The 20501-nt window shown below is 45.4% G+C and overlaps 1 protein-coding gene across 2 annotated transcripts; it reads right to left on the bottom strand.

The window, feature by feature from the left end:
• Positions 1 to 4458: 4458 nt before the first annotated feature.
• Atp5mc1 (ATP synthase membrane subunit c locus 1) lies at positions 4459 to 7229 on the bottom strand. Of its 2 annotated transcripts, none has more exons than XM_038327037.2 (5): positions 7156 to 7229; positions 6527 to 6573; positions 5407 to 5493; positions 4947 to 5125; positions 4459 to 4676 (listed from the first exon to the last, which is right to left on the bottom strand). In XM_038327037.2, the coding sequence occupies exons 2-5, from the start codon at positions 6563 to 6565 to the stop codon at positions 4562 to 4564; spliced, it is 420 nt and encodes a 139-aa protein (XP_038182965.1). In that variant the 5' UTR covers positions 6566 to 6573; positions 7156 to 7229; the 3' UTR covers positions 4459 to 4561. The 2 variants fall into 2 exon arrangements, with proteins under 2 accessions (XP_038182965.1, XP_038182964.1); XM_038327036.2 differs by having other exon boundaries at positions 7086 to 7193.
• Between the last annotated feature and the right edge of the window lie 13272 nt (positions 7230 to 20501).

The following is a 20501-nucleotide window of genomic DNA, read 5'->3' as shown; positions in this document are numbered from 1 at the left end:
GTCTCCATTGACTTTTTTTTTTTTTTTTTTTTTTTTTTTTTTTTTTTTTTTTGGTTTTTCGAGACAGGGTTTCTCTGCATCTTTAGAGCCTGTCCTGGAACTAGCTCTTGTAGACCAGGCTGGTCTCGAACTCACAGAGATCCGCCTGCCTCTGCCTCCCGAGTGCTGGGATTAAAGGCGTGCGCCATCCATTGACTTTTTCAAGGCAACATCTGGCTCCTTTCCACAGGGAACTTGGCTAGAGGGCAGTGCAGGCTTTCTGGAACTCCTTCTATGCCCTGTGGGGCTGGCTGACAGCTGAGCCAGCTTCCCATGAGTGTCCAGCTCTAGATCCCCCAACCTCTGCACTGGGTCAGTACAACTGGCTAACACCGTGCAGGTGTCATCCTCAGACAGCAGGGGTCGATAAATGTTCAGATCACTTTCTGAAAAGATGCACGACGAGGATTCTTCTCCCACTTCCCAGTGCTGTGGAGGCAGGCATTCCTTCCCCTCCAACACTCAGGGTTTTTTGTCTTGGTGCGATGTCAGGAATACATGAACATTTCCCTACTAGATCAGAAACCTGGAACTAAGGAAAAATCAGAGCTTGGACCAGATACTTGAAAGCTTTTAATAACTGAAAACACCCCCCGCCCCGTAACATGAATATATTCAGTTCTGTTGGTGGTGTTTGAAGTATAATGTCATATAAGCCTGGCTGGCTTGAACCTAGCTATCTATGTAGCAAAGGCTTGTTACTTCTACTGCCTGCATCCTCCTGGGGTACTGGGCTTACTAGCATAAGTCATCACACACATTCACAATAGCTGTTTAATAACGTAAAGGACACTCTAGTGGGGAAAGTGCTTGCTGCCCAAGAACCTGAGTTAGGATCTCCAGCACTCGTGTAAAAGCTCGGGTTTAGGGGCTGGAATGATGACTCAGCAGTTAAGAGTGCATAACTGCTCTTGCAGGGGACCCATGTTTGATTCCCAGCACTCACACTGGGCAGCTCACAAGGGGTTGAAAGTCCAACTCCAGAGGATATGACACTTCTGGCTAACTCAGGCACCTACACTCACACACACAGACACACGTACATAAACATAATTAAAAGTATCTAAGCTCCAGATTCAGTAAGACTGCCAAAAAATAAGATGGATGGGGGTAGGATGTAGCTTGGTGTAGGGGGGGTTCTTCTGTTTATGTGTTGCTTTCATTGGTTGAATAAAGAGACTGCCTTGGCCTTTTGATAGGGCAGAACTTAGGTAGGTGGAGTAGACAGAACAGAATGCTGGGAAGAAGGGAAGTGTGGCAGATGCCATGCTTCTCCTACCCAAGACAGACACTCGTTAGACTCATGCCGGTAAGTGGTGAACACAGATTTAATAGAAATGGGTTAATCAAGATGTGAGAGTTAGCCAATAAGAGGCTAGAGCTAATAGGCCAGACAGTGTTTAAATGAATAGTTTCTGTGTAATTATTTCAGGGCTAAGCTAGCCGGGCAGCGGAACACAGCCCGCCGCTCCTCCCTACTACAGTAGCTCAGTTGGCTGAATGCTTGCCCTGGTCCCCAGCAGCATGTAAAACCTGGTACACACATGCAGGAGCACACCTGTACACATACACAAAATTTTGTACATTACAAATTATATATATAATAAATATATAAATAATATTTACAAATATTACTCATAATATCTCCTTTTGCTAAACATCACCAGAAGTTCAGTCTCATTCCCACGGTAGATGAAGTCAACACTCAGAGGAGACAATAACATCTTAGCTAGGATAGGACAGGGCTGAGATCTGTGTTTCTGCTTGTCTCCCAAGCCCATTCATTTCTGATTTTCCTGCCTCTCACTGGGAATGGAACCCAGGGTTTCAAACACGCTAGCTAGGCAGGCAGTCTACCACTAAGCCACACTGTCAGACTCACGCTCAGCTCCTAAGATTGTGGTTCCTATGCTCTTCTCAGAGCAGTTTATTCACATAACCCCCCTATGATCAAAACATCTCTATCCATTTACAAGTATTTTGCACTAAGCAAAATAATCTCATGCATGCACCGACTCCTATGCCACAGATCCTAAAAAGGCTTGGAGTGGAGGTTATAATACTAACTGGCCTATAGTGGATATGAAAGCATTTTCCCCTCCAAGAGTCCATCTGCCAGATTCCTAGCCCTGCTGATCTGTTAAGTTCAATCAGTTGCAAGACTCTGTAAAGCCTGGGATGCGAGGGAAGATCCTTCTCAGTCTCCTGAAGAAAAATAGGTTCCTGGCATTTCAAAGGAAGGAAAAAGCAACTACTTTCCCTGGGGAGTGTTCTTTGATTACCTCTAAAGCAAGTGACTGGGCAAGGGTGCCAGCATCATGTCCCCAGGGGTTATGGTATTCTGTAACAGCATTGCCAGCTCATCTATTGCTCCCTTGGTGACACCTTGCCAGGCCAACCTCAGTCCTGTTCCTTGTCTTTGGCCTCAGACTGCCAGTCTGTTTTGGGACTTAGCACTGGTTGGTAACTCTGGGGGAATGTCTTTAGGAAAACCAAGTAAGAGGGCCATTGTCAATGGTAGTCAACTTGAGAACCTGTTGCTTTGATATCTAGTGGCTGTTAGGTATATTCCTACTGCCCCACTGAACAGAAACACCCTAAGCCAACCATTGAACTACCTGGTCCCTACACAACAAAGCGGAGAGATACAGGAGAAAATGTCAAATGGACTTAGGTTGGAAATGTTGGCTTGTTGCATGACCTTGGGCTAGTCACCCAACGCAGGAACTCTTAGTGAGTCAGCACAGTGATAACAGGTTCTACAGTTTTATTAACCAGCTATGCACCCTTAAGACAGGATCCCCCACCTCTGTGCCTTTTCCTTGGTTTCTTTACTTATAAAAATAACTTGTTCCTTGTGGGAGAGCTGGCTTAATGGTTAAGAGTGCATACTCTTTTTGCAGATGTGGGTTCAGGTTTTACTACTACCCACATCTGCCTGTAACTCCTGTTGCCGGGGATCTGACAGCCTTTTCTGGCCTGAGTGCCCACGTGCACAAAAATTCTCATGCCAGTGTGTATATACACACATACAAATACACACCCCAGGAGGGGGTGGCAGCAGTTTAACCACTATCTTACCTGGTTATCAGTGCCATTTTAGCCAACTGAGGGTGAGGGAAGGCCCAGGCCCAGAAGATGCTACATGAAGCTGACTAAGCAATTCATTAGTTGACACCCTCCAACAGCACCCTCCGTCTCAAGCAAAGATTACAGATTCTCTAAGAGGAAACTTGTCTGTTTATTCAAGAACATTTCAAAGCTACTTTAAATTATTAATTTATTATGAATACAGTATTCTGCCTGCATGTATCCCTGCAGGCCAGAAGAGGGCACCTAATCTCACTGCAGATGGTTGTGAGCTACCGTGTGGTTGCTGGGGATTGAACTCAGGACCTCTGGAAGAGCAGGCAAAGCTCTTAGCCACTGAGCCATCTCTCCAGCCCAAAGCTATTGATAATGAAAATGAAACTTACATTAAACTAGATATAATTAAAGTGGCTGACCCCAACCTTGATCTTTTATGGATTCCCAGAATCAAACTCAGGTCATTAGGCATTGTGGAAAGAACCTTTAATTTCAGCACTTGGAAGGCAGAGAGAGGCAGGCACATCTCTGAGTTTGAGGCCAGCCTGGTCTTCAGAGTGAGTTCTGGGACAGCCAGGGCTACATTGAGAAATCTTGCCTCAAAAAAAAAAAAAAAAAAAAAAAAAAAAGAACCTTTACCCCAGAGTCATCTCACCACCTCAACATTTTAATATGCTACCTTAAATTGTGTGGCAAATGAAGATTAGAAGATTAGAAGAGAGGGGGACAGAATGAGTAGCACTTTTAAGTGTAGGCTAATTCCACTTACCTGCTCAGTGTTTTGGACAAATTATTTTGCTTCCCTAAAGCAAAGGTCCTTCATGTACCAAACAAGTTTAATGGCTATGCTTACAATTCATAGGATTGCTGTTAAACATTTAGTAGAGTTTGCTGCGAATTAAGCTCCTCAAAAATGTTACCTGTTGCTGGGAGGTGGTGGCGCTCGCCTTTAATCCCAGCACTGGAAAGGCAGAAACAGGTGGATCTTATAATTTCAAAGCTAGTATGGTCTACATAGCAAGTTCCAGGCCAGCCAGAGCCACACAGTAAGGTCCTAAGAACTTGACAAGATAAAACAAGACCCCCCCTGCCAGCAAAAAACAAACAAACAAAAACAACAAAAACTAAAATAAAGCAAAAGCCAACAACATGGAACTTGAAAGGGATAAAGTACCAACCATGATTACCCAGGCTATTTCATAGCTGTCTGAGACACCAGGACCCTTCCATACTCTGCCCACTTCCTATCACCAAGGCTGACCCAAGTGTCACTTCTCATTCCACCAAAGCCTCTTCCAGCCCCAGAGCAGAAAGACAGGCACAGACATATGGTTTAGAGAAACGTTGTTGTTTAATGGTAAAGCTTAGCACACTCCAGCACCAGGACTGGCATGGAGTCGAAGCAGCAGGGACGGCTGGGTGATCCCATGGAGCCTCACATGGCGAAGAGGATGAGGAAGGCGACCATCAAACAGAAGAGCCCCATGGCCTCAGACAGGGCAAAGCCCAGAATGGCATAGGAGAAGAGCTGTTGCTTGAGAGACGGGTTCCTGCCAGGGACACAAAAGGGTGAGGGTCCAGGGGAGGGAAAGGGAAGGTGCTGCTATTCCAAAAGGGCCTCGCCTACACGGATAGGAAAGGAGACTAACAATTTGGCAAGTTCACATGTGGCAGGTGGGATACATACTTCAATTCTGACGTAGGTCACTGGAGAAATGGGCGGTAAATAACACCAACACAAAGGCTCCCTTCCTGCTACGTTTCTGCCCTAACGGTGTGGAACTTATACTGAAAAATACTATGGGCAGCCCCAGACTTACCTGGCATAGCCAATAATCAAGCTACCAAACACTGTTCCGATGCCAGCTCCGGATCCAGCCACACCAACTGTGGCAGCCCCAGCACCAATAAACTTGGCAGCTGTGTCAATGTCCCGGGAAACAACACTGGTCTGGAATTCCCGTCTGGCCACCTGGAGAGGGGAGCTGCTGCTGGAAGGCTAAAAGGGAGAAAAGGAGGAAGGAAGGGAGCAAGGGGCAATGAGGCACCTGGCAGGGGGCTGGCTCCACTCTCACCCCACCCACCCACCTGAGCTAAGAAACAGCTGTGAGAGCCTGAACACCCTGCTTGCAGGGTGAATGTCAGCCCTATTTTCAGGTAGGGCAAGTCCCATCTATGACTGTTATTTGAGACTTAGAACTACAAGAGCATCATAGATTCTCCAATTCTCCTAAAAGCCAGTCTTGCCTAGGGAGAGCCTGAGGAGCCTTACTTCCTTACCTGTTGAACCTGTTTAGATGGGGCCTCTGGTCTACTCAAGAGGGAGGCAGACACAGGCCTGATTAGACCCCTGGTACAGGAGCGGATCTGTAAAATCAGAAAGATGTAGCACTCCAAATCAGAAACATACAAACACCAAAACCCAACCCTGTCTTGACAACCAAAACCCAAAATACATAAAAAAAACCCCAACCAGAAAACCAAAACCAAATCTAATTGATAATGATGATTCTGTCAAAACCAGCTCAACAAATTTCAAGGTCAATTAACTTGGTCTTATTTCTCTTGAGTAGGTCTGCAGCAGACACAGTTGTCCTGAAAGTCTATAGTAGCCAGCAGTGGCAGCCAGCACCATTTGACATCACATACCAGGCTGGAGAGCACTCACAAGGCTCTGGGCTCAAGCCTCATAACCAAGCCCAAACCAAACCAGGTACCAAACTTCATTTCCAAGGGCACAGCTTTAATCAACTTCCTAGAATAAAGTAAGACTCAAACATCCAGTCAGCTTTAGGAAGCGTGCTGAGATAACAAGAGGCACCAAAAGGAGAAATTTACTAAAACGCACTCACAGCAACGTGCCCTGCATGCAGTGGGCCAGAAAGCCTGGCTTGGCTCTGGGGATAGCCATCTTAGGAGAGACCCCAGTGAAATGGATTTCTTGACACATCATTTAGTGCAGTGACTGTCAAACTTGGCAGAACATTGGAACCACCTGGGGAGTTCTAAAAAAAAAAAATAGCTTGGAGTTCCACCTCCATTCTCACAGTCTGATGCAATTGGTCTAAGGTGCAGTCTGGACCCTGGAAGTGTTAACCTTTCCAGAAGAACTGAACATACAGGCAAGGTTTAGAAAAACTGTTTTCCGGTTGTCTGGCTAAGTATCCAAACCAGCGATACAATAAAAGGTCATTTGCAGTCTGACTCTCTGAGGACACTCAGAGAGCCACGAAGCTTGGTTTACAGGCCTGAGTAAGGATAGGTTGCTTGCATCAAATCTTATGGCCTCCCCAAAGAGCCATCACCATCATGGGCGCCAGCTCCTCTTTCTCCATTCATTACACAAGCTCGCTCCCATTCCACACCCGACACTATAGGGGAACCAGGAGCCACAGCTTACCAGAACTGGAGTAACGAGCAATGCCTTGGTGGTCTGCATTTTTCAATCTGCAAGAAGAGAGGAAAAAAACCCATAATTCCTATGAAAGCCTGGTTGTCTGCTTATAGTGGCGACCTTTAGTCGTCCCCATCCACCTCCGCTTGCTTTCCCCACCCCTCTTTTCCTGTGCCCCAGCTAGGGAGGGCATTAGAGGTCAGAAGGACAGCGCCGATTCCGGGGTCAAACACTTTCTGCGGAGCGGGTCTGCAGAAGAACAGCAACTGAGATCGGAAAGAAAGGAGGCGGCTCAGGCCCCAAGAGAGAAATGTTGCGAAAAGGAATAGTCTCCCGGGAAGGCTGGAGGCAGAAACTGGCAGACATCGTGCAGGATCCTGCCCATGTTACATAGCTGTCTCCTACTCTCCCCAGCGGCCGTTTCTCGCTCATTACCGTTGGTAATTAACATTAATTGATAAAGCTTAAAAACTCCCGCAGTCTTTCCCCGTCCCTGGAGACGAATGCTGCTCCACATGGCCCAGCCCACAGCTTTTCGGAGCCTTGGCTCCCGTCCCCAAGTCACCTGCACTCCCACTCCCCTGCAGCCCCTGCTCAGCGCACGGCACTCTCGCTGCTCAAGGTGACTGACTCACCTCCCAGCTTTAGCCCTTGGTCTCAGCGCTCGGCTCCCCCACCCACGTGTCCCGGAGTCCCTCCACTCCCATTGGCCGTTATCTTCCCGCGTTCCAATTGGTTGACGTCATCAACTCCTTTCTTATTGGCCATTTTCAGTTTCTTCCTCTCTCTCCACAGGAGCTTCCTGGCGATTCCCGCCTCCTTGCGGATAAAGGCGGGTTCTTTTTCCGAGATCGGTGTTAGGATTGGTCGAACTCCGAAATGCTCCACCATAGAGTCGATGAGACTTGGAGGTTCTACAACCTTCAACATAAAATGGCGACTAAGGTGCAAGCGGAAGAAAAAGGCGTGGGAGAGACGACCGGGCGCTTAACGTAGACGGGCACGTGACACGGGCTCCGCGCTTTCATTCGGCGGCTCGGATTTAGGAGCGCGTTGCATTTTGGGCTTTGTAGTCCAGTTCGAGGGCCCAACGACCACCGAGATCCCGCGAGACGTTGCATCCCGGCAGGGAAAGCCGACGCCTTTGCGGTATATTCCACCATAGTGATTTGTAAAAATCTCCACTTCCGCCTGAGAATTAAGTCAGGTTGGAAAGTTTCCAAGTAGTGTGCGTGCTCTTGTGGGCCTCTGTCAGTGGCCAGCATACATGGACTTACAAACAGGATTTTTTTTTTTTCCCCAAAAACACAGTTAAAACCAGGGCTGGTGTTTGACATCTGTAATCCTAGTATTTAGCAGGTGGAGACAGGGAGATCAGGGTTTCAAGGCCAGACTCAGCTTCATGAGTTTAGGTGAAAAAAAAAGAAAAGAAAAGAAAAAAACAAGGTGGGAACAGAAAATTATATCGGAGGCGGATTCTAAAAGAAAACAATACTCGGTAGAATGAAGCGTACGAAGAAGTTGGATGGTGCATGCTTGTAAGTCCAGACGACAGAAGACAAAGGCAGCAAGACTACGCAGTAGCGCCCAAGCCAGTCTGGATTAAGTAGCAAAACCCCGCGAACGAAACCACACATACGTGCCACAAGCACAAAGGGAAGGGGGCAGAGAATTAGGAGCGCAGTTCCCACAGCTGGTATGAGTTAGAAAACCTTCCTGGAAAGCAGTTTGGCAATGTTTTTATTTGGAATGCTATGAATGAGCCATCCTCTTTGACCCAGTAATCCTTGAGTAACTGAGAACTTTTAAATACTGCATCCTTTTTGACCCAGTACTGTCGCTTCTAGGAACCTGTACTAAATAGTGTTATGCAAAGGTTCTCAGGAAAAAGAAAAAAAAAAAAAAAGTGCATCGCAGAGTTTTTGCTTTTGGGTTTATTGAGACAAGTCTCTTCGATGTAGCCCTGGCTGTCCTGGAGCTCACTATGTAGTCAAGGCTGGCCTTGAACCCACAGAGATTCCCCCAGTCTCTGTCTCCCAATTGCTGGATTAAAGACATTCTCCACCAAGTCCTGAACATAATTTACTAAATATGAAAAGTAAATGCTCAGTGATAGTAAATGCTTAATAAACTTTTTTTTTTTTTTTAATTTTAAGGTGTATAGGTGTTTTGCCCGGGCCTATGAATATGTAGCACATAAGGGCCTGGTGCCTTAGGAGACCAAAAGAGGGCATTGGATTCCCTGAAACTGGAGTTAGAGATATTTGTGAGTCACTATGTGAGTGCTGGGAATGAGACCCAAGTCCTCTGGAGAACAGACAGTGCTCTTAACTGATGAGCCACCTCTCCAGCCCTATTTTTTGTGCTACTGTATCTATCTATCTATCTATCTATCTATCTATCTATCTATCTATCTATCATTTATTTTTTGAGACAGGGATTCTCTGTGTAGCTTTGAAGCCTGCCTTGGAACTCACTCTGTAGACCAGACTGGCCTCTGACTCACAGAGATCTGCCTGCCTCTGCCTCCTGAGTACTGGGATTAAAGGCATGTGCCACCACCACCCTGCAAAAGCAATATTTATTTTTTAAAAGAAATATTTTAAAATATTTATGTATATGCTGGGTAGGGGTGGCACATACCCTTTTTAATTCCAGCACTTGGGAGGCAGAAACAGGTGAATCTCTGACTTCAAGGCCAGCCTGGCTACACAGAGAAACCTTGACTTGTAAAACAAAAACAAATAAAAACAAAAACAGAAGGTGAGAATACCCTGAATTGGAGTTAGGAATGGTTACTTGCTACCATATGGGCGCTAGGAATTGGAATTGAAACTGGTTCTCTGCAAGAGCAGCCAGTGTTCTTGAACATGAAGCTGTCTCTCCAGTCACAATAACAATATTATTTATTTTTATCGTATGTGTATTGGTTTGTGCTGGTAATTCCAATTCCAGAGGTGCTGGGAATTGAACCTGGGACCTCTGGAAGAACAGTCAGTGCTGTTAATTGTTGAACCATCTTTCTAAGATTTAAATTTTGTTTGTTTTGTTTAAAGATTTATTTATTTATTTATTTATTTATTTATTTAATGTGCACTGATGTTTTGCCTGTATATATTTTGCATGAGGGTGTCAGGTCCCCTGAAACTGGAGTTACAGACAGTTATGAGCTGCCATGTGGGTGCTGGGAATTGAACCCAGGTCCTCTGAAAGAACAACCAGTGCTCTTGTACACTGAGCCATCTCTCCAGCCCCTGTTTGTTTTTGAGACAGTTTCTGGCTGGCCTTCAACTCACAGAGATTTGTCTGACTCTGCCTCTGCCTTCCAAGTGCTAGGATTAAAGGCATGTGCCACCACACCTGGCCTCAAAAAACTTTTTAAAAATGTTTTATGTTTGTGTGTGAGTGAGATAAAGTGTGTGTGTGTGTGTGTGTAAGTGAATGCCACATGTGTATAGGTACTCAAGGAGGCCAGAAGAGTGTGTGGAATCCCTTAGAGTTGGAGGTACAGGTGGTTGTGAGCAGCCCAAGCTCACAATGGTTTCTTTTTTTTTTTTTTTTTTTTTTTTTTTTTTTTTTTTTTTTTTTTTTGGTTTTTCGAGACAGGGTTTCTCTGTGGCTTTAGGGCCTGTCCTGGAACTAGCTCTTGTAGACCAGGCTGGTCTCGAACTCACAGAGATCCGCCTGCCTCTGCCTCCCAAGTGCTGGGATTAAAGGCGTGCGCCACCATCGCCCGGCTTCACAATGGTTTCTTAATTTTTTTTCTTTTCTTTCTTTTTTTCTTTTTTCTATTTCTTTTTGGTGTTTCAAGACAGGGTTTCTCTGTAGCTTTGGAGCCTGTCCCGGAACTTGCTCTGCAGACCAGGCTGGCCTCGAACTCCCAGAGATCCGCCTGCCTCTGCCTCCCGAGTGCTGGGATTAAAGGTGTGTGCCATCACTTCCCGGCTATATTTCTAATGGAAACATTTAAAGTTAGGCAGGTGTGATCCTGGTGCTCAGGAAGCTGAGGCAGGAAGATTGACATAAATTTTAGGATAACTTGGGTTGCACAAGAGGATTCTGAAAGAACAAAAAAGCAAAATGACTGAAAAGTCAGAACTCTGGCCCCTTATAAAAACATTCAAATGCCTGCTCCCAGCTGTCTGTAACTCCAGTCCCAGGGGATCTGATGACCTCCTTCTTAACCCATGAAACTTTGAGTTCAGTCTCCGGAATGGCAGAAACAGTGTGATGGCAAACACCTGTTACCCAGCTCTTACGAAATGGAGGCAGGGGGATCGGAAGTTACAGCTCTTTGACGCCAGCCATCATGAGTTCGAGGCTAGCCTGAGCTACAGGGGTATCTGCATCAAGGGGAAAATGAGGGTAGGAGGAGAGAGGATGCTGGATGGGAGAGGCCAGTTTAAATGTGCACACCAGTCTGAGTTGCATGGTGAAATTTTGTACCGTCATGTCCTGTCCCTGCCTGGCCCTGGAGCAGAATCTTCCCCTTGTCTAGCTTTGCTCGATACAAGCTATCAGCAAGTCAATCACTTAATAGCTTAGCGCATCATGACCAGATCCGCAGTTATCAAAGTTCTGTCTGCTGGCTTCCAGGCATGTACTGGGGTCTTGGAGTCCACCACTACAGATAAGGTGCCAGGGAGAGTCTATGCTTTAACTTTTTTTTTTCTTCCAGGCTAACCTTGACTTTGAACTTACAGAAAGAAATCAACCTGTCTCTGCCTCCTGAGTGCTATGGTTGCATGCAGTGGTCAGAGTGGGGCTCCTCATACGATAGTCCAGGCTAGTCTTGAACTCCTGGGGGTCTAACTCAGACGGTCAGACTTGGCAACTAGTACCTTTGCCCTCCAAGTCATCTCACTGGCCCCCTAGGCATCATTATTTTAATTTGTTCAGTCTGCTATAAGGAATTTGTTCTTGCTGGCTGGTGGTGGCGCACACCTTTAATCCCAGCACTCAGGAGGCAGAGACAGGTGGATCTCCATGAGTTTGAAGCCAGCCTGGTCTACTGATTGAGTTCCAGGACAGGCTCCAAAGCTACAGACAAACCCTGTTTCAAAAAACAAACAAAAAATGTATTCTCATAACCCGAGAAGCTGGAAAGACCACCATCCCAGTGCCTACAGGTTCAGTAATCCCTCTCTGCTTTCAAGATGATCCTTCCTTGCCTGTCTTAGTCTGTTTGTTCTATTGCTGCGAAGAGATTCTATGACCAAGGCAATTTATAAAAGAAAGCACTTAATTGGAGTCTTGCTTACAGTTTCAGAGGGTCAGTCTGTAACTGTCATGGTCCTGGAGCAGTAACTGAGAGAGTTTACATCTGATCCACAAGCATCAGGCAGAGAAAAAAAAATCACTACTCATGGTGTGGGCTTTTGAAACCTCAATGCCTACCCGGAGTGACACCCAAAGACTATTGTGGGATGATCTTTTTGTATACTGCAAAGATATGTCTCTGTCCAAGGTGCTTTCTGATTGGTTTAATAAAGAGCTGAATGGCCAATAGCTAGGCAGGAAAGAATTGGCAGGATTTCTGGGGAGAGAGAGGAATTCTGGGAAGAAAATAGTCTGAGAAACTCCAACGAGATGTCGAGCAAGTCAAGCATACAGAATGGAAGAGAGGTAAAAGCCACGTGGCAGAATGTAGATTAATTGAAATAGGTTAATCTAAGTTATACGAGTTAGCTGGGAAGAAACCTAAACTAAATTAATTAATAAGTCTCTGTGTCATTATTTTGGATCTGACAACCAACAAGGAAGCCTAAGTACAAATCCTTCCAAAATAGTTCAATCAATTAGGGACCAAGCATTCAAATACGAGCCTATGGGGGCCAGTCTCATTCAAACCACCATATTCCTGAACCCTCACATGGTAGAAGGGGCAACGCAGTCTTTCAACTTATTTTTCTTCTCTTTCTTTTTAATTTTTTTTTTTTTTTGCATTTAAGATGACATTATTGGGCTGGAGAGATGGCTCAGAGGTTAAGAACACTGATTTTTCTTTCAGAGGTCCTGAGTTCAATTCCCAGCAACCACATGGTTCCTCACAACCCTCTGTAAAGAAATCTGGTGCCCTCTTCTGGCCTGCAGGCACACATGCAGACTAAACACTGTAAACAAAATAAATAAATAAATCTAAAAAAATATGACATTCTTTAATCATTTTCTTCCTTCCTCCCTATATTTTGTGAGGCAGAGCCTTACTACATACCCACTGGACTAGGGGAGGCCCTCTTGCCTTGGCACTGTGGCTGTGTGCAATTGTGTCCTAAGTTTAGATGTATTCCCACACTGCTTTTGTTCCACTTCTGGGCAGCCTCCACTTCTTACTTAGGTACCATTCACTCTTTGGTGAGGATCATGTCTGCGTGTGGCAGGGGCTTATATGTGGTCAGCCTCACCCTGTACTCCATAAGAATAGAAAACATCTTGAGCTCTTTGTTTACCTATGGGCGCTCAAGGACCTCAAGTTCAGAAGTACTCTCTGCATTGGGAAGGGCTTTGAGGCAGGGTCTCACTTCATATCTAACTGGTCTGGCTCACAGCCATCCCCCTGCCTCATCCTCTCAAGTTCTGGGGTTACAGTGAATCACTACACACAGATAACTCATTCTATTCAAATCAGAGCACAGACTTTGTATTATGCTGAGTCTTCTGAAGCTTGTTTTATGGCCCACTGTGCCTCAGTATTGATCCCTGTGTACTTGAGAAGAACCTAAGCTTTTCGTTGTCTGCTGGCTTGTTCTCTAAGTGTACTAGTTACTTTTCTCTTTCTGACACAAATGCCCAAGAAAAGCAAAGCAAGGAAAGATGAGCTTATTCCAGCTCACAGTTTGTGGGTGCTGCCATAGGAACTTGATGTGGCTGGTCACACGGTAGCCAGACAAGCAACAGAAAGCAAAAATTCTGACTCTCTCTTTCTCCTGTTTTTCTTTGTTGAGACAGGGTTTCTCCATGTAACAGCTCTGGCTATCCTGGAACTATCTGTAGACCAGACTGGCCTCGAACTCACAGAGATCTGCCTGCCTCTATGCCTCTACCTCCTGAGTAAGGGATTAAAGGCACGTACCACCACTGCCCAGCTTGATTTCTACTTTCGTATTGATTATCTACCTAGTACTAGTTCTATAGTAGGGTGCTGGTATCAACTACAGCTGGGCACGGTGGTGCACACTTCTAGTTATATCTACAAAGAGGATGAGACAGGAGGATCACATAAGTCTAAGAGTTTGTGGCCAGCCTACCCAACACAATGCGACATCATAAAAAAAAAAGAACAGCTAGATGTGGTTACACACACTATTATCGTGGCCCTTGGAAGGTAGAGACAAGAGAATCACATGTTCTTTTTATTTGTTACTTATTGTTGCGTGTGGGTGTTTTGCCAGCCTGCATATTTGTATGTATACAACATATGTGCAGTGCCTACAGAGGCCAGAAGAGGGCAGCTGATACCCTAAAACTGTATTTATAGATCTAGTGAATCACAGTGTAGGTGTTGGGAATCAAACCAGGGTCCCCTGGAAAAGAAGCTAGTACCCTTAACTGATGAGCCATTTCTCCAGCCCTGAGAACTGCACATTGGCCGACAGCCTTGGCTATACAGTTAGATCTTGTCCATACCCACCCACTACACACGCACAGAAAAAGAAAATAAGGGTCAGAGGGAGGGAGAGACAAATGAAATCAACTACAAGTTGAACAAAACTAACCCATTAACATGGGATAAAGGAGCTGGAGATGGCTCAGAGGTTCAGGCACCCACCACCTAGTTTAATGACCTGAGTTTGAACGCCAGGCCCCAATATGGCAGAAGGAGAGAGCTAACTCCTGCAAGTTGTTTGACCTCCACATATGTGCCATGGCATGCCCAACAACACCTACATGAACCCTTGCCTCAAGTCTGAATATATGCTGTGGCGCCTGTGCTCTCCCCTAAAATATGTGATTAAAAACTGAAGCCAGGCTGTGGTGGTGCGCACCTTTATCTCAACACTCAGGAGGCAGAGGCAGGCAGGTCTCTGAGTTCGAGGCCAGCCTGGTTTATAGCCCAGGACAACCAGGGCTACACCGAGAAACCCTGTCTTGAAACAAACAAACAAACAAACCAATTTAAAATTGCTAAAGTAAGAGGGAACAACTAGACAGACTCATTTATGAACAATTTAGTGTCTCTGGACATGATGACATCTGCCTTTACTCTCAGTACTCAGCCTGGTCAACATAGCAAGTTTCAGGTCAACCAGAGCTACCTAGTGAGACCGTGGGGAGGGGAGCATGTGTAGGCTAGAAATCAGAAGAAGATGTGAGCTGTCTTTATCTATGAAGGGCTCTTTAACAGGCCCAGGCATTGCAACCATGGTGCTGGCAGGTCTTACTCTCTTACTCTCTCTGCCTTGTTAAACCTTTAGATTACTTTCCTAAAGCTAGCCCCCAAGGTCCATTCCCCTATTTGGCCACACCCTCATGCCTGACTCATTCCTGAGACTGATCACCAAGGTCCAACTATCAAAACATCAAGGTCCTGCAATCAAAATTTATTCTTTGGCTACATAGGCTAATATGTCCCATCAGGACTTCCCCACTCATCCTAGCGCAGACTTGCTGTGGAAGATTCCTTTACGCTGTGTGAATATATGTCTCTGTGATTGGTTTAACAAAGAAGCTGATTGGCAAGAGCTGAAGAGAGTAAAGTTAGGCAGGAGAGCAGACTAGGAGAATGCTGGGAGGAAGAAAGGTTGAGTCTGGAGTTGCCAGCCAGACACAGAGGGAGCAGGAGATGAATGTGTCCTGTTAATAAAAGTACCACCACATGGCAAAGCATACGTAAGGAATATGGGTCTGCTTCAAATGTAAGAGCTAGTTAGTAATGAACCTTAGCTATTGGCCAAACATTTATAATTAATATAAGCCTCAGTGTGTTTATTTGAGAGTGGCTGTGGGACAGGAAACTCCACCTACAAGTGGCACTGAACATCCAGGACCATGTACATCCACATAAAACCTGAGATTCTAAACAGAAATGGAGACAGATGCAACTACCTAGTCATGTGTCTTTCATTCCTGCTGCAGTACTACAGAAAGGTGTCTCCCGGATGCACTGCATGATGGGTTTAGAGCTGTTGCTCATGCAGACAGAAAAGGTTACAGATACACAGGAAAGACAGATTCAGATGGAAAAAAGCCCTCTAAAAGTGTGTTTAAAATATACATAGGTTTGGAAGAGAAAAGAAAAAAGATAGGGAAAGTCCTTAAAAAAAGAAACATAGTCATAAAAATACAACAAATCACGTAAAGATGAAGGATACACAGAGAACCTGAATCCTGTATGTTATGGTGCTGTTTTTGAATTTTTTTGACTGATAAGAGACACTGGATTATGAAAACTGCTAGATTCAACCAACCTATATATTTTAATAATATCTTGACTTCAAAATTTAAGTCAAAAGATGTGTTACTTCATGGTAGAGGCTATGCTTTTATTTCCACAGGGAATGAGAGGTTGTGGATTCATTCTGGATTAAAGAAAATCAGGTTTGGGCTGGAGAGATGGCTCAGAGGTTAAGAACACTGACTACTCCTCCAAAGGTCCTGAGTTCAGTTCCCAGTAACTACATGGTGACTCACAACCATCTATAATGAGATCTGGTGCCCTCTTCTGGCATGCAAGCATACATGGAAGGAATGTTGTATACATAATAAATAAATAAATCTTTTTAAAAAATCAGGTTTGATAGAGAAAGACGCCCTGAAATCCTGACTGAAGTCATAAAGAAATAAACCTAAAAGAACCAAAAAAACACCTGCTCAAACACATAATAAAAAAACCATCTTTGGCTGACTTGTGTACAATGCACAGTCTATATTTGTATTGATGCAAAGATGTATATTACCTTTAAAAGTTTATACTTTTTTTTGGTTTTTTGAGACAGGGTTTCTCTGTAGCTTTGGAGTCTGTCCTGGAACTAGCTCTTGTAGACCAGGCTGGCCTCAAACTCACAAAGATCCACCTGCCTCTGCCTCCCAAGTGCTGGGGTTAAAGGCATGCACCACCACCGCCCGGCTAGTTTATTTATAAAACAAGGAGACCAAAGCCATGAAAACGATGGCCAGGCGATACAGCATTTCTGGTATGTCCTGTACCGACTCCTGAGTCCCTTTACTCTGTCATTTTTCATCTGAATTCAATTCCCATCACCCATATAGCGATTCAAAACTCTGTAATTCCAGCTCCAAGGGATCTGATACTTTCCCATGGACTTAAAAAAGCCAGCAAAACACCAAAGCCCATGAAATAAAAATAAATTTTAAAAAAGTGTGAAAAATTAAAAAAGAAAGGAAAGGAATTTGCCAAAGTCAGTTCATTCCTTCCACCGTGTCACTATCAGGGATAGCAGTGAGCACCTTTACCCACAGAGCCATCAACCCACCACTCAGATGAAGTCTTGAACTTGCTATTTAGAAAAGGCTGAGGCTGACCTTGAACTCTTGATCTTCCTGTTGCTACCACCCAAGTGTGTTTTTACATTCTACCACTTCACACTGTGTTTGCAAATTCTGTGGCTAAAGTAATCCTTAGTCAGAATCAAGGCTCTCACCCCCTCCCTCTGTCTGGTGAATTCCCTTCCACTGGGTGCTCTGCTCTGATCCTGTTTGCAACCAAGTGGCTCACTCAATAGTTTTCTTTAGGTCTTACTGAAAGCTTGCCCGATGTCCCCATTTAATATGGCAATTACCCAATCCCTACCCTGATATCTCTAATCTTTTTACTCTGCCTATCTATCTGTCTGTCTGTCTGTTTGTCTGTCTGTCTGTCATAAAAGGTAAGTTAGTTTTGGCTGGGGATGTAGTTCAGTTGGTAGAATGCTTGCTGGGCATTCATGATGGTCCTGGGTTTAATCCTCAGCACAAGTACTGTGGATGGTGACATGAACTGGAATTCAATGGAGCAGTGGAAACAGGAAGGTCAGAAGTTTAAGGTCATCCTTTGCTACTCAGTGATTTTGAGGCCATCTTGGGCTAGAGACCTTATCTTAAAAGGAAAAAGAGGGGCTGGAGAGATGGCTCAGCCGTTAAGAGTACTGGCTGCTCTTCCAAAGGACCAAGCACCCACACTGTGGCTCACTACATCTGTATTTCCAATTCTAGGGTATCTGATGCCCTCTTCTGGCCTCTGAGGGCACCGGCATGTGTGTCGTGCACAGACATGCATGCAACTAACACACTCGTATATATAAGATAAATCTAAAAATTCTTTTTGATTTAACTTACTTTCATGTATAATTTTTGTTTTTCAAGACAGGATTTCTCTGTGTATCCCAGCTGTCCTGGAACTCACTCTATAGACCAGGCTGGCCGCAAACTCAGAGATCTGCCTGCATCTGCCTCCTAAGTGCTGGGATTAAAGGTGTGCACCACCACGCCTGGCTTTATGTGTAATTATTACTTGTATGGGTGTTTTGCCTGCATAAATATCTGTGTAGCACATGCATGCCTGGTGTCTAAGGAGTTCATGAAAGGGCACTGGGTCCTCTGGGACCTGAGTGACAGCAGGTTAGGACTGTCATGTGGGTGCTGTTGTTGCCCGATGTACGCACCATGCTTAAAATAGCTTCTGGCACAGGCGAGGGCTCACTCAGCAAATACCCATTGATGAACAAATCAATGCGCTCATTCCAAGAATTAAGATTTGTAATCAGCATTCTGATATTATCCTTGAGGGCAGGAGTTTGGTCAGGAAGGTTTCCTCATCACTCGGCCCTCCCTCCCCTGCTAGATGTGTCTTGGCTACTCAGTACTATATTTATTCTGCCCTTCTATAGAGCTGTTCTTGTCACCCGGAATAGCTTCCCTCTACAGAGATGCCTGGAAATGTCTAGACACCCTTTGAGACCAGTTTGGACAGCACTAGCCCTGTAATGCCAACTCCTGTTACCTGAGACATTCAGTTTTCCCTGGTGCTCCCAGCGGGCTTGGTACACAAATGCATTCCATCAGTCATTGCAATGAACTGTATTGGCGTGTCTTTTTGTGTGTCCTAGTGAGTTTAACCTTATGTGTTCATTAAGGGTGAGTGAGGAATGAGCTCAACTCCCCACCTGCACCTTCCTGGAGCAACCTCTAGAGGGCAGTCTCATACCGCACATTCCTTTCTACCACAGCCCCTGTGGACACATGGATGCATTGATGTGTGGATGAATTAGTGGACGGGAAGTGAACAGACAAGTAAATGGAGTGGGTACAGCCTGCTTGGCCTTTAGATTTGGCAAATCCTGGGAGAGGTGTTTAGCTTAACTACTTTAGTAATGGCAGAACTATTGACCCATTCCTTAGCCTCACAGCCTTAGATCTGGAGACCATGAAAGGAACCTAGAAAAAAGTTATTCTTTCAAAATAAAATAAAAAAGAAAGTCACATTATGGAATTAAACAAAAATTAAACAGGTAAATTTAATATATTATCCGGTCAGCTGCAATTCAATTTCTATAGAGCTTGTGTATAAGCCATATATAGTCCAGGTGGGATGTGAGTGTGTATTATTTTGAGGTGTCAAGTCATGATGGGGTGCCCAGAATGGAGGAGCAGAATAGAACTGCAGACTCTCCACTAGAGGGCTTAGGAGTTCAGGACAGGCCCAGAGGCTTGAGTCTATCTCCTTTCTCCCACGAGGGCAGCCGCTAAGCCCCTAGCTTTCAGCATCTTCCGTGATCCCCAGCTAAGAAGGAGATGAGGATATTCACTCACAGGTTCTAGCACCAAGCAGACACTGAGTGGGAAGAGGCCCTGTCTCTCCTCGGGAACTCCATCTCATGGTTGGGCTGGAGAATTGTAGAGCAAGAAGGTGTCCTCCCGTGCCCTCCTGCGCCCTCTGGCTCTTCAGCACACTGTCTTGCTCCTCCGCACCCTCTTGTCCTTTGTCTTGCACATGAGAAGACGACGGTAAGTCATCAAGAACTCACCAGATGCTAAGTGTTACGTCTCCAGTCCATCAAAACTGAAACTCAAAGTGCTTTCCTCCTCCCTCCCTCCCTCCCTCCCTCGCTCCCCTCCCTCCCTCCCGCCCTCCTCCCTCCCTCCCTCCCTCCCTCTCTCTCCGTCCCTCCCTCCCTCCCTCCCTCTCTCCCTCCCTCCCGCCCTCCCTCCCTCCCTCCCTCCCTCCCTCCCTCCCTCCCCCCCTCTCTCTTTCTTTTTCTCTCAGTGCTGGGTGAACCCAGGGTCTTATGAGTGCTAGAAAACACTCAACTACTGAGTGGCTTTATTTTCTTTCAAAATAAAAACAAGAGTACCAGGGAGACAGCTCAGTGGGTGAAGTTCTTGTTGTGCAAGGGTACTGAGGTCAGGTCCCCAGCATCCACATAAAAAGCCAAAAGCAGGGTTTGGAGGGCTTGCTTGTCAACTCACTCCTCAGGGGCAGACAGCAGAATCCCGTGGACGTTCTTGCCAGCAAGTCCAGCTGGTCAGTAAACTCTAGTTTCAGTGAGCAACTTCTCTCTCAAAAATCCACTGGAACTCCATGGAAAGATTCTATTGCTGAAGACCACAGATATTGATCACAGGACATGAGGAATCAAGCTGGTTCTCACTGGGAAGCATCCTCACATTTGGCTAGCCTTCATAGTGACTGAAGGTGCTTTGTGGGCTACTGAGGAAGAAAAGATATCAACATTTGTGAACCCTGGGGGCTACAGTAATGATCAGCCTGGCAAGGTTTAAGTAACGATCACCAAAGGCAAGATATACCATTGGTGCAATAATGGTATGGGTGTCATGGGGTAACCAACAGTTTTCTACTGGAACTTAAAGCCCACTCCACAGGAGGGAATGAATGTCTGGTACTGAAAACCTGTCCAGGAACCAGTGGCTGGAGAGGTCATAGGCCCTGTTACTTTTTTTTTAAAGGACATGGTGGGGGCTGGAGAGATGGCTCAGAGGTTAAGAGCATTACCTGCTCTTCCAAAGGTCCTGAGTTCAATTCCCA

The sequence above is a fragment of the Arvicola amphibius genome, chromosome 4 (genome assembly GCF_903992535.2).
Source record: "Arvicola amphibius chromosome 4, mArvAmp1.2, whole genome shotgun sequence".
Lineage (NCBI taxonomy): Eukaryota > Metazoa > Chordata > Mammalia > Rodentia > Cricetidae > Arvicola > Arvicola amphibius.
This window is presented reverse-complemented; position numbering and strand designations above follow the sequence as displayed.